Below are 13687 nucleotides of genomic sequence, written 5' to 3'. Positions count from 1 at the left end.
CTCCTGCTCCTAGTTCTTATGTTCTTATATTCTTATGTTTGCATACCATTAGAGGGCCTGACCCTGTATTCTCCGTGTCCTCCACGATTCTCCTCTTCCGATGAGCGGCATGGTAGCACACTGGTTATCACTGTTGCTTCACAGCTCCTTCTCCCGGGTTCAATTCCCACCTTGGGTCACTGCCTGTGTGGACTTTGCAAATTCTCTCCGTGCCTGCATGTGTTCCGTCCGGGTGCTCTGGTTTTCTCCAACAGTCCAATGAAGTAGAGATTAGGTGGATTGGCCATGCTAAATTGCCCTCATGTCTATAAAGATCAGGTGAGGTTCTTGTGATACGGGGATAGGGTGGCGGCGTGGGCTTGAGCCGGGTGCTCTTTTCAAGGGCCGGTGCAGACTCGATGCGTCGAATGGCTTCCTTCTGCACTGTAAATTCTATGATTCTATAATTGGCTGAGTTCCTGATGGTGCGATTCACTTGTGCTTTTAAAAATCATGAAACTGGCATCGTCGCTGATGAGGGAGAGAGAGGAAGTGGAACATAGTGAAGAGCGACTGTGGGCTGACGACCCGAAACTGGCTGGGTTGCCCCTGGTGGGGGCCCTGCCAGAGCCAGGGAAGTGGGCTGACCGAGAACAGGCAGAGTGGCCGGAGTTGACCCCCTACGGGACTGAGGCGGTGTCCAGCCCCGGTCGGCCAGTTCTGCAGCCTACAAGGCAGACATCGTGCTGCACACCCACTTACCACACAACTTGGCACCTGGTTCTGCAAGGTGAACCACCCCACCCCCCCGCCCCCCCCTTCCCCCCCCCGCCCCCACCCCACCGGCATACCCAACCTTCCATCATACCACTCCCCGCTTGGCTGCAAACTGCCGGCGGCCCACAGGCGGAGGTGTCTGAACTTCTCCCATCACTGCTCGCTCACGGGGATCTCCAGCTGTGGCACGGGCTGGGGGTTGGGTATGCCTGATGGACCCGCCCATCACCAGCTGGTTCTGTAAGACACAAGAAAAGATGCATGATTAGACCGTGGGCCGGGGGACGATGAGGGTGGGCGTTTGGGTGGGGGTATGGGGTGGTGTAGTGTAAGGGTGGTATAGGGTGGTGTTGGCGTGGTGTGGGGGTGAGGATTCTGTGGGATGAGGGTGATGGTGAGGGTAGTGTGGGAGTGATGGTGGGGGTGAGGGTGGTGGTTAGGGTGATGTGGAGGTGGTGTTGCTGGGAGTTGACATGCCTTTCATGGGGATGCGTCTCACTTCCTCGCGGCCGGAGGCCAACTCCCTTTCCTCTGGGCCGCCGCTCTTGTGGGTGGCCCTCTCCTGGGATGGGGGAAGGGCCAGCAAACAACAGTGTTAGACAGTCCGATGCATGCAGCCCATGGGGTGGATAGCTGGTGGCCTCAGTGGCTGGGGCACGGTGGGAAAGTTGTTAGCAATGGTTCCTCACAGTTCCAAGGTCCCGATTTCAATTCCGCTGCCGGGTGACTGTGTGGAGTTTGCACTTTCTCCTTCTGTCTGCGTGGGTTTTCTCGGGGTGCTCGGGGTGCTCGCGTTTCCTCCCGTTGGCCAAAGATGTGCGGGTTAGGTGGATTGGCCATGCTAAATTATCCTTAGTGTATAAAAGGTTACGTCGGGTTTCTGGGTTAAGGGGATAGGGTGAAGCGTGGTCTTAAGTTGGGAGCTCTGTCCAATGGCCGGTATAGACTCGATGGGCCAATGACCTCCTTCCGCACTGTAAATTCTATGATTGTTTGATTCTTCAGTGAGACGGGGTCTGGGAAACACGTTCCCCGAGACATATTCATTGATAGGAGCCCACCATTATTTGAAAGAGGAGAGAGATTGTTGTTGGGTTGTTCAGTCAGTATTTAACTAAAGCCATTTGAATATTTCATCAGTCTCTGCGCTCCTTTTCTGAAATGTCTGTTCCCTGTCCCCAGATGAGGTCCGGACCAGCACCTACCGACAGCTTTTTCATCCCAAGCAGCTCATCACCGGAAACGAAGATGCGGCTTTTAACTACGCCCGTGGGCTATTGCTCTGTGGGCAAGGAGATTGTGGATCTGGTTGTAGATTGTACCCGGAAGGTGGTAAGTTCTCATTTTGGGGTTCTGCATTCCTGTGTCATGTTCCTGCTCACATTCCCTCGGAAAGGAGATGTCAGTGATTTCAGGAGATTTAGATTTGGGATTTGGATTTTGTTTATTGTCACGTGTACCGAGGTACAATGAAAAGTATTTTACTGCGAGCAGCTCAACACATTATTAAGTACATGAAAAGAAAAGAAAATGCGTAATCGGGCAACACAAGGTATACAATGTAACTACATAACACCGGCATCGGGTGAAGCATACAGGTCAGGGTCGTTTAGGAGTCTGGTAACAGCGGGGATGAAGCTGGTTTTGAGTTTGTTCTTGCGTGTTCTCAGACTTTTGCACTTCCCGCCTGCTGGAAGAAGTTGGAGGAGTGAGTAAGCCGGATGGGAGGGATCTTTGATTATGCTGCCCGCTTTCCCCAGGCAGCAGGAGGTGTAGATGGAGTAATTGGATGGGAGGCAGGTTCGTGCGATGGACTGGACTGTGTTCACGACTCTCTGAAGTTTCTTGCGGACTTGGGTCGAGCAGTTACCATACCAGGCTGTGAAGCAGCCAGATTTGGATTTGGATTTGGATTTTGTTTATTGCCACGTGTACCAAGGTACAGTGAAAATTATTTTTCTGCGAGCAGCTCAACAGGTCATTAAGTACATGAAAAGAAAATGAAATAAAAGAAAATACATAATAGGGCAATACAAGCTACACAATGTAACGACATAATACCGGCATCAGGTGAAACATACATCGGCATCGGGTGAAACAGAAAGGATGCTTTCCATGATGCATCTGTAAATGTTGTTACTGAACATGTGGACATGTCGAATTTCCTTAGTTTCCTGAGGAACCTTGGATGCTGTTGCGCTTTCTTGGTGGTAGCGTCGACGTGGGTGGATCAGGAGAGATTTTTGGAGATGTTCACCCCTAGTAATTTGAAGCTTCTGACTATCTCCACCTCGGCCCCGTTGATTACTTGCTTCCTGAAGTTAATGACCGGCAATTTAGTTTTGCTGGCATTGAGGGATAGATTGTTGTCGCTGCACCACTGCGCTAGGTTCTGTAGCCACCTAAAATGGCTGATTCCCGATTAGAATGGTCATACCCCGATCTAAAATGGCGAACGAAAGAGGCTGATGGGAAAATCAGCCAACAGGACTCAAACGGACAGCTGCAGGCAAAACAGTGTATTCGGCTCTGGGGAAGTCAGCCCAGACCGATACCTGCAGCCATCAACATCACAACAACCCAGCTATCTGCATATTAAGCAGTCATCCCCGGGGACAATTGCTACATATTAGCAACATAAAGCCGATCCAGACCTTTCGGCGCCAGCAGGGGCTGACACAAAGGAAGGTGAACAACCACCCCCCGATCAGGGAATCGCCCCATTATTGGAGCATATCGAACCAAGTGATTGGGACCAAGTCCAATCACGTGGGACCAGGTACGAGGTCCGCCCCGAGAGGCGGGAAGCCCCTGGGGACTATAAGAATAGGGGCCAAGTTCAGATCGACCCTTCTTCTCCTGCTCGCAACCTTCGAGACCCTTCGACAAAGAAAACTGTAAGTGTTACTCCAGCCATCGCTACCAGATAGGCGCTCCTGACTATCGACTTGTACCAGCCTTTGAATCCCGCAGGCCAGAACCAATTCGATAGACCATTCATTTCCCTGACCTGGTGGGCCATTTGCAAAGTTAAGTATTGGCCTTTAGTGGTAGGTAGTAGTCTAGAAGTAGGATTATTGTATAAGTATTTATTGCTGTATAATAAATGATCGTTGATTTAACTTTTACTAAGCAGTGTGCTGCATTATTAATTATTACTTGAGCTTGAACCACGTGGCGGTATCAGAAAGATACCTGGCGACTCGTGAGCAAAGGTGACAGAATTAGAGCTAATAAAACTAAGGCTAATAAAAGCAACAGTTCTCTATCTACCTCCTGTATTCTGACTCGTCGTTATTCAAGATCCGGCCCACTATGGTAATATTGTCGGCAAACATGTAGATGGCGTTGGAACCAAATTCTTCCACGCAGTCGTGTGTGTACAGGGAGCATAGTAGGGGGCTAAGTATGCAGCCGTGTGGGGCCCCAGTATTGAGGACTTTTGTGGAGGAGGTGTTGTTGTTTATTCTAACTGATTGTGGTCTGTGGATCAGAAAGTCGAGGATCCACTTGCAGAGTTAGGAGCCAAATCCTAGGTTTTAGAGCTTTGATGTGAGATTGGCCGGGATTATGGTGTTGACGACGGAGTTGTAGTCAATAAATAGGAGTCTGATGTAGGAGTTATTGTTGTCGAGATGCTCTAGGGATAAGTGTAGGGCCAGGGAGATGGTGTCTGCTTTGGACCGGTTGTAGCGGCATGCGAATTGCAGTGGATCAAGGTATTCTGGGAGTATAGAGGTGATGAGCTTCATGACCAACCTCTCAAAGCACTTCATTGAAGCCTGGGCCACCGGACGGTAGTCATTGAGACACGTTCCTGGCTCTTCCTTGGCACTGGTACGATGGTGGTCTTCTTGAAGCAGGTGGGGACCCCAGAGCGGAGTAGGGACAGGTTAAAGATGTCCACGAACACATCGGCCAGTTGGTCTGTGCAGGCTCTGAGTGCACGACCAGTGATCCCGTCCAGGCCCGTCGCCTTCCGAGGGTTCACGTTCAGGAAGGCCAATCTCACTTCGGAAGCTGTGATGGTGGGTATGGTTGTGTTGTGGGCTGCTGAGGCACTCGACAGCGGATCCATTGAAAATATAAAAAGCCCAGTTCAGCCAATTGTTGGAAAATAGCGAACTGGTGTGTATCAAGTTAATACTGAAATAAGGGTCAGCCAATTAGCTCTCAGCTAATTATCACATTTTCTCAACTTTCAGACAATGCTTCAAATCTTCTAGCAGAGTTTTCTCACACAGAGGACTCTGGGTGCCTGGAACGGAGCTGCCAAGGAGGTTATGGAGCAGATACATTAACAGCGTTCAAAAGGCATCTTGACAATAACATTGGTAGGATGGGTCCAGAGGGATACGGCACAAGGAAGTGCTGAAGGTTTTGCCAAGGGGGGGGGGGGGGGGGGGGCGAAGGGCCTGTTCTTGTGCTGTATTGTTCTTTGTTCTTTGTTCATACTGCCAAACCTATATCAAACTGCGAAACTGCAGACAGATCTGGTACCCTTCATAAACACAATGTCGCTCATTATCTAATCTTCAGGGATTCTCCAGAAATCAGTATGTTTCTATCAGGCTGCTGATTCACGGCGCTAACGATCCGGATTGGATCACTCCCCAGGGTCCCTCTCCATGTGGAGTTTTCGCATTCTCCCGGAGTAGCACTGACAGCAACAATCTGACGAAGACGTTTAAGATATGAGGGTCTTACAAATGTGTTGTGATTTGTGGGATTTTATCAGATGGGGATCTGTTAGATGGGGGGATTGAGGATGGACGTTTTACAGCTGGGTCACAGATGGACTTCCCTCTGAGAGTCGTAAGTTTATCATATACGTTGTGAAAGATGTGGTTCTGTACCATTCGTCAGATTGATAGAAGTCTGTTTAAATGGGTCTGACTCCTGGTTTCCCCCCTCCCGTGCCCCTGATAATGTGGGTTGGAGTTGCGTTGCCGTTCATCTGGGAGGCTGAGAGTCAAATGTTCCCTCCCTGGTTGCCTTGTGCTTCCCCCATCATAAGCGGCCCCGCAATTTGCACAAAGCACCCAATCAGCGTTGTTCACTCTCTTAGTTTTTGACTATCTCCAAGCAACCAGGATCCATTGTTCTTACAGACCAATCAGATCCTCGACCTGGAATATCATGAGGCTGTATAAATAGCGCGGGCGGCCACATACGCAGCACATTGGCAGGAACTGCGAGTATAGAAGGACATTATGGTAAGAACACGGATAGAATGTGGAGAGAGACTGTGTTCCGCACAAAAAGAGGCATCAACAGACGATGACAGTGGGCGGGTCTGATTGAAATTTCTTTTTTTTTAACGGGGGCTGGACTTAATGATGGGAGTTGATTTAGTTAGGCCGGCCTGTAAGTGGGATCTGATTGAGGGAGGTCGTATTTAGCGGGATAGACGGAGGGGGTTGGTGTCGTATTCATCGAGGGGACTCTGATTGGGAGTCTCTTGGGCTGTTTGATTGCGGGGATAAATTGAGTTGGGGGCCTGATTGAGGGAGGTTTTAGTTATTGCTGTTTGAGTTGGGGCAGGTCAAAACGAAAGGGCTGCGGCGTTCATTAATCCCAACCGCCAAAATGGATTTGGAGATTTTGGCAGAATTGATAATCTGTGAAATCCGGAATTTCTGTTGGCCTTTGGGTAATCGCCAGCACCAGACCCAATGGGGAAGAGATGGGTCAACAGATTAGCAGAATTGGGGAATTCGCCATCCATCACCATTCTGAATATTACATGTCTGATCCTCATTCCTGTGTAAATAATCAGCTTTCTCCTCTCTTCAGCGTGAGTGTCTCTCAATCCACATTGGTCAGGCGGGTGTGCAGATCGGAAACGCTTGCTGGGAGCTGTATTGTCTGGAGCATGGCATCCAACCGGATGGGCAGATGCCCAGTGACAAGACCATCGGAGGTGGTGACGATTCCTTCAACACCTTCTTCAGTGAGACAGGGGCGGGGAAACATGTTCCCCGAGCCGTGTTCATAGACCTGGAGCCCACCGTGATTGGTAAGAGGAGAGATTGTTGATGGGTTGAACAGTCAGAGTTTCACTAAACACTGTGCAATATTTCCTTCAGTCTCTGTGTCGCTTTTGCCAACATCTCTGCTCCCTGTCCCCAGATGAGGTCCGGACCGGCACGTACCGACAGCTTTTTCACCCCGAGCAGCTCATCACCGGTAAGGAGGATGCGGCGAATAACTACGCCCGGGGCCATTGCTCCGTGGGCAAGGAGATTGTGGATCTGGTCCTGGATCGTGTCCGGAAGGTGGTAAGTTCTCGCTTTGGTGTTCTGCATTCCTGTCTCGTGTTCCTGCTGACATTCCCTGAGAAAGGAGTTGGCAATGACTCCATCAGCCTGTGCTACTCACTGCCACAGAAATCGTGGATTGAAGACTCACTGATGTTTCCCCGCTGATGCGTCTCAATGCCGCCGCAGTGGCCCCTTCCCGTTTCCATATTCACCGCCCCCCTCCCACTACTGTAATTCCATTCTGTCAATCAGATGTGGGTAATTCCTTGTGGACCGGAAATAGCGAAGCACATTTCTATGGGTCTGGAGTGGCATTTAGGCCGCGAGCAGGGGAGAAGTGTACATTTACTTAAATAACGTACATGACTGAACCAGGTGGAGTATTAATGTCAATAGATGACAGTTATCATGGTCACCATTGAGCACCCCTGCTTCCCAATTCCAGATACTGAGTTGAAGTTCGATTCGACCAGCTTTGATGATGGGATTCGGAACAGGTTCCCCAGTTAATGAGTCTGGCTGAATGATTAACTACTCATGTTCCATTAGCACGAGACTACCATCGCTCCATTATGTAATGAGAACTCTCATGTCTGATCATCTACCCTGTGGTTCACCGCACGATCTAGTCTTAACTTTCATTCTCGAACGAGGCCAAGTTTAAGAGGGGTCTGAAAACAGACACTGAGATTCTGCTGTTCCTTAATCATTGAATTCATAGAATTTACATTAGGCCCAGCGAGTCTGCACCGACATTTGTAAAGAGCACCCTACCTAAGCCCATGCCTCCACCCGATCCCCGCAATACAGTAACACAACCTAGCCTTCTTGGACACGAAGGAGCAATTTAGCATGGCGTGTCCACCTCACCTGCACATCTTTAGACAGTGGGAGGAAACAGAAGCACCCCGGGAGAAAGTGAAATCTCCACACATTCACCCGAGACCGGAATTGAACCTGGGACCCTGGAGCTGTGAGGAATCAGTGCTTACCACTGTGCCACCGTGCCGTAAAACATTGGGTTCTGTATATCGCCTCCCCAAATGTGGCTCCATATCTCAACTGCAAACTTCCCAATCCCAGTGTCCCACTGTCACATCCCAACACTGACAGATCAGCACTATTCCTCCTGTCCAGGCTTTATATCCAAACAGATGTAGAGAGTTTCATAATTGATGTGCTTTGTGTGTTTTTAACCCACAGGCTGATCTCTGCACAGGGTTACAGGGTTTCCTCATCTTCCACAGTTTTGGAGGTGGCACGGGGTCGGGTTTTACTTCCCTCCTGATGGAGAGACTCTCTGTCGACTACGGCAAGAAATCCAAGCTGGAGTTTTCCGTTTACCCTGCTCCCCAGATTTCTACCGCGGTGGTTGAGCCGTACAACTCTGTGCTGGTGACCCACTGCACCCTCGAGCACTCTGACTGTGCCTTCATGGTGGACAACGAGGCCATTTACGATGTCTGTCGGCGGAACCTTGACATTGAGAGACCAACTTACACCAACCTCAACAGACTTATTGGACAGGTAGTGTCGTCCATCACGGCCTCACTCCGGTTCGACGGTGCCCTTAACGTGGACCTAACTGAGTTTCAGACCAACCTGGTCCCCTATCCCCGCATTCACTTCCCTCTGGCAACCTTCGCCCCTCTTATATCGGCCGAGAAAGCTTACCACGAGCAACTCTCGGTGTCGGAGATCACCAACTCTTGCTTTGAACCTGCCAACCAGATGGTGAAGTGTGACCCCCGCCAGGGCAAGTACATGGCGTGCTGCATGCTGTACCGAGGAGACGTGGTGCCGAAGGATGTCAACGCGTCCATCGCAACCATCAAGAGCAAGCGTTCGATCCAGTTTGTTGATTGGTGTCCGACTGGGTTCAAGGTAAGTGTGGGTTTAGTGTTCAACTCACGGAAATATGGAAAACCTGGGAAATCCTCTCCATTCAGAACAGGAATGGAACATACCCCCCCCCCCCCCCCACACACACACTATTCATGATTGAAGAGATCTACCATGCGGATCTAGTGAAGTCTGACAACACTAAAACTCAGTAGAAATTTTAGTCAAACGTCTCGGATGCAAATAAGAATCTTTTATTGCCCCTATTTGATTACAGTTGAGAGACACTTAAATCTATTCTCAATAAAGTCCGGCGAACAAAGGACTTAAAGAGAAGTAACTTACAAACAATTTAACTTTCAAAATAACACAGAAATGGTTTCTTGCTTACGACAAAACAGCTTGCATTTACTTAAAAAGTTAGAGTGGAAAAGTGAAAATATGAAATTAGAGATAGCGAATAGTTAGGTCAAAGTATAGGATGATCCAGGAATAAAGATGGCCGTGCGGACCATCGTGTTGAAAGAGAATTTTATCAGTCTGAAGCCATCTGTCTACACCTCTATGTCGTCGTAATTGGTTTGGGTGAGAATCAAATGCATTTGATTCGATGGTTAACTGTCAATCCTTAATGTGCAACATACGTTCTGAATGTTTCATGTTTGAATATTTGAATATTATGAAATGCGATTCTGTGGTTTTATCAAGACTGGTTTCTATTAGTTTTCTGCTGACTTTGCTTTAGCCGTATTCTGGACAATGGTGCCTTCACATTGCTATGGTGCTTACTTATCCTTGATTTGATTACTGGTACAGCTTATTTCTTAATGTCAAACTGACTTTGAAAATATGTTCATCAGAACAATAGCCTTTTCATCTTGTTCAGTGAAAATGTTGTTTTTATCTCTAATTAGTTTATGCATGTGTCAGGCTTTTGTGTTTCTGTTGAAGCTATGTGTTTTGTCATGACCTGAAGTTATGAGTGCTGAAATCTTCATTTGAAAATGGGTATTAAAACTGGATCTTAATATTTACATTAAAATAGCCTTTCAACCTATCTGATCTATCAGGAAATAGTTGATTACTATCAGTCTGCCCTTTGATGAATCGAAAGATCAAGTGAGATATATCACAATAAGATAACACAAAATAGTAAATGCGATAGGATAGGTAAAAGCGCGAAGAACTCATATTGTCATTGCAGTTTTCAACAATAGAGTGGGCAAGCTTTGCATTACAAACATTACAGCAAAAATTGTTATAGGTTTAAGGTGAGAGGGGCAAGGTTTAGAGTAGATGTACGAGGCAAGTTTTTTACGCAGAGGGTAGTGGGTGCCTGGAACTCGCTACCGGAGGAGGTAGTGGAAGCAGGGACGATAGGGACATTTAAGGGGCATCTTGACAAATATATGAATAGGATGGGAATAGAAGGATACGGACCCAGGAAGTGTAGAAGATTGTAGTTTAGTCGGGCAGTATGGTCGGCGCGGGCTTGGAGGGCCGAAGGGCCTGTTCCTGTGCTGTACATTTCTTTGTTCTTTGTTCTTTTCTTTGTTCTTGAAGATTCATTATTATAAAACAATAATTAATCAATTAATCGAATTTGATTATACTGATTCAGTATTAATCTATTAGCAATATGTTAATAATACAGTCAAATAATTGATTGATCAGTAACATTTAAACAATAATATTGCAGTTCTATTTCATCTAATGGTAGTGCAGTAGGGTTAGTGCTAATCATTCTGACTGTTGGGCCCTTGCGTTTCGTGAATACTTGTTTAATGCATTTGATTACCAGGAATGGTATGTAAATAATGAATTCTGCTACACAGAAGAAATAGATTATCCTTATTGTGGACATTCCTGTGGGTCCCAACCACCCGCAAAGCAGCACTAACTGCATGAGGACAAATATTCCACATGCTCAGTGTGCACGAAAATATAAACTGTTTAACTCCTAAGTTCAGGGTCTTTACAAATTCTAAATTATGTCTGTAACTGTGGCTTTGTAACTGGGTCAAGAGCTGAAGAGCTGACGTTTTGTTCAGTGAAAGACATTTCCTCTTTCATAAAAATATCTTTCCGTGAAATAATGTGCTGTAATTGTTTCTTACATAACCTAATTCCTTCGTCCTACAGGTTGGCATCAACTACCAGCCTCCGACGGTGGTACCAGGGGGTGATCTGGCAAAGGTACAACGGGCCCTCTGTATGCTGAGCAACACCACCGCCATTGCTTTTGCTTGGACCCGTCTCAACATCAAATTCGATAAGATGTACGCCAAGCGGGCCTTTGTCCACTGGTATGTGGGGGAGGGGCTGGAGGAAGGGGAGTTCCAGGATGCACGTGAGGACATGGCCTCACTCGAGAAGGATTATGAAGAAGTGGGTGTTGACTCTTCCTATCTGGACCGAAAGGGGGAGGAGGAGGGAGAATGATACTTATTTATTTGGAATATTCAAATGCTTTCACGAAATTTTCCATGTTCCAAAATCAACTTATTAATTTAAAAACTTTAACTTAATGTTCCGTTGATGTTACTAATCATAACTAATAAAATAAATTATATGACAACCATACAACGATTTTCTCCATATGAAAGTTAGACATTGAAAGTGGGTGGAAACCAGGTGTAACAACAGCTGAAGTGAAAAGATGATAAATGCACCAGGGACGGATGCTATAATTAAATGAGCAAACGATAGGCAAATTGCAAAATCCAACTTCCTGTTCCTCACTCTTCGTCCTCTCTTCCTCCCTTTCTCTCAATTGGTCTGTCTTCCTTTATCTCTCTCCCCGCTTTATCTACCCTACCTTTTGGAGATAACCTGACCCAAGGGTTCTTTTCCACAACTTCCTGCAGATTTCCAGCTTCTGGGCACAGTAGTCTCTGAACACATGGACCTTGACAATCCGTCCCATCCATCTTCCTCATAAACACTCCCTCAGCCGGCCCTACCCATCCCAATGATGGCACGACATTGGGATGGTTAATGTTACCTGATCAAGATGTTCCGCACTCAATTACCAATCACATCAAGTAATGCCCTGAATCTGCTTAGTGATCAGAGATTCTTAAAATCTACAGTACCCAATTAGTCACAGTGTGGCAGAGTCAGAATGATCCGTTTATTCCTTCTCTCTGTGTTGTGCATGTAGCCCAATCCTAATCCATACCACTTAATTCCCTCCTGACCAACGTTTATGAACCACAGTCCTGTGGGGTATTTTATCAAAACCTTCGGAAACTAAGAATCCTCCATCCACTTAGTGCCCCTTAAAAATTCTGTTGCTAAAAATTCTCAACAAACACCAACAAGGCCTTGAAGCAGGTTTTTCTGCAAACAAAACCACGGTGACAGTGCCAATCATATCAATGTTCTCCCAGTGTCCATTTGTGATACAACGTATAATTAATTCCAGCATTTTCCCTTACAGCTGATAAAAGACAAGCCGGTCTGCAATTTTCTCCCTGACACATTTACGAACATACAAACAGAGATACGAACAAGGCACGAGAGGCCATTTAGCCCTTCGAACCTACCCCGTTGTTCAATGAGATCGTGATTGATCTAATAGTAACCTCAACTGCATCCGCCTAGTTCCAGTAATCTATCTCCCTTTTCCTTATAAGTATTCAAAGATAATGCTTTCTTAACTATTTGGGAAGAGGGTTCCAAAGGAACGTCCCCTGAGTTTAGGCAGTAACACCTATATTCTCCCACAAGAGGAAGCATCCTCTCCAAATAAGCTATCTCTGGACCCCTGTGTTTCAAACAAATCACATCTTACTCTTCCAAACTCCAGCCTATAGAAGTCGGATCTGTCCAAACTTACGTTTTAAGACATTCCAGGCATTAGTATTTGGAAAATATTTTATTAAAGCATTTATAATTTTAAACAATTTTCAAGAGGAAAAACAACAAAGTAAATAACAAACACCCAACTAACAACCACCAACCATACCCAGCCATCTTAGCTTACCTTCACGGTTCCCCAGTCTCCAATTCCAACTAACTGTTTCCCGCCTCAACCAACTTTCCTCTTTCCCTTGCTCCTCCACACACACACCTTTGTATCTGCTGACAGCTTAATTTTCCCCCCAAATGTCAATAAACGTCTGCCACCTCCGGGCACACCCTAGCATCGATCCTCTCAGGGCGAATTGACCTTCTCAAACCCGAGAAATCCGGCCATTTTACTGACCCATATCCCCGATTTCTGGGGTTCCGTGTCCCTCCACACCAATAAGATCCATCTCCGGCTACCAAGAGGACAAAGGCCAAAACATCAGCTTCTCTCGCCCCCTGGACTCGCGGGTCTTCCGACACTACAAAGAGCGCCACCTCTGGACTCGGAACCACCCGTATCTTTAATACCGTGGACATGACCGGCAAATCCTTGCCAGAATCCCCTAAGCTTTGGACATTCCCAAAACATGTGGACATGATTCGCGGGCCCTCCCGCGCACTGCCCACACCTATCCTCCACCCCTTTAAAGAGCCTGCTCATACGTTCCACAGTCATAGAGATCATAGATCATAGAATTTACAGCGCAGAAGGAGGCCATTCGGCCCGTCGAGTCTGCACCGGCTCTTGGAAAGAGCACCCTACCCAAGGTCAACACCCCCACCCTATCCCCATAACCCAGTAACCCCACCCAACACTAAGGGCAATTTTGGACATTAAGGGCAATTTATCATGACCAATCCACCTAACCTGCACATCTTTGGACTGTGGGAGGAAACCGGAGCATCCGGAGGAAACCCACGCAGACACGGGGAGGATGTGCGGACTCCGCACAGACAGTGACCCAATCCGG

At 47.3% G+C, this 13687-nt stretch overlaps 1 protein-coding gene across 1 annotated transcript; it reads left to right on the top strand.

Annotated features, from left to right (window-relative positions):
- Window positions 1–6546: 6546 nt before the first annotated feature.
- LOC140399009 (tubulin alpha chain-like) lies at window positions 6547–11423 on the top strand. Its single transcript, XM_072488057.1, has 4 exons — window positions 6547–6775; window positions 6889–7037; window positions 8223–8903; window positions 11004–11423. The coding sequence occupies exons 1-4, from the start codon at window positions 6655–6657 to the stop codon at window positions 11301–11303; spliced, it is 1251 nt and encodes a 416-aa protein (XP_072344158.1). The 5' UTR covers window positions 6547–6654; the 3' UTR covers window positions 11304–11423.
- Window positions 11424–13687: the final 2264 nt, after the last annotated feature.

This window comes from Scyliorhinus torazame, chromosome 22 (genome assembly GCF_047496885.1).
Source record: "Scyliorhinus torazame isolate Kashiwa2021f chromosome 22, sScyTor2.1, whole genome shotgun sequence".
NCBI lineage: Eukaryota > Metazoa > Chordata > Chondrichthyes > Carcharhiniformes > Scyliorhinidae > Scyliorhinus > Scyliorhinus torazame.
Note: the sequence above shows the minus strand (reverse complement) of the source record. Positions and strands in the feature narration are given on the sequence as shown.

Excerpts from the sequence above, each read along its gene's own strand:
- LOC140399009 (XM_072488057.1), top strand. The coding sequence starts at position 6,655 with ATGCCCAGTGACAAGACCATCGGAGGTGGTGACGATTCCTTCAACACC. Across the intron at positions 6,776-6,888 it reads CCTGGAGCCCACCGTGATTG|ATGAGGTCCGGACCGGCACG; the intron begins GTAAGAGGAGAG and ends CCCTGTCCCCAG. Across the intron at positions 8,904-11,003 it reads GGTGTCCGACTGGGTTCAAG|GTTGGCATCAACTACCAGCC; the intron begins GTAAGTGTGGGT and ends TTCGTCCTACAG.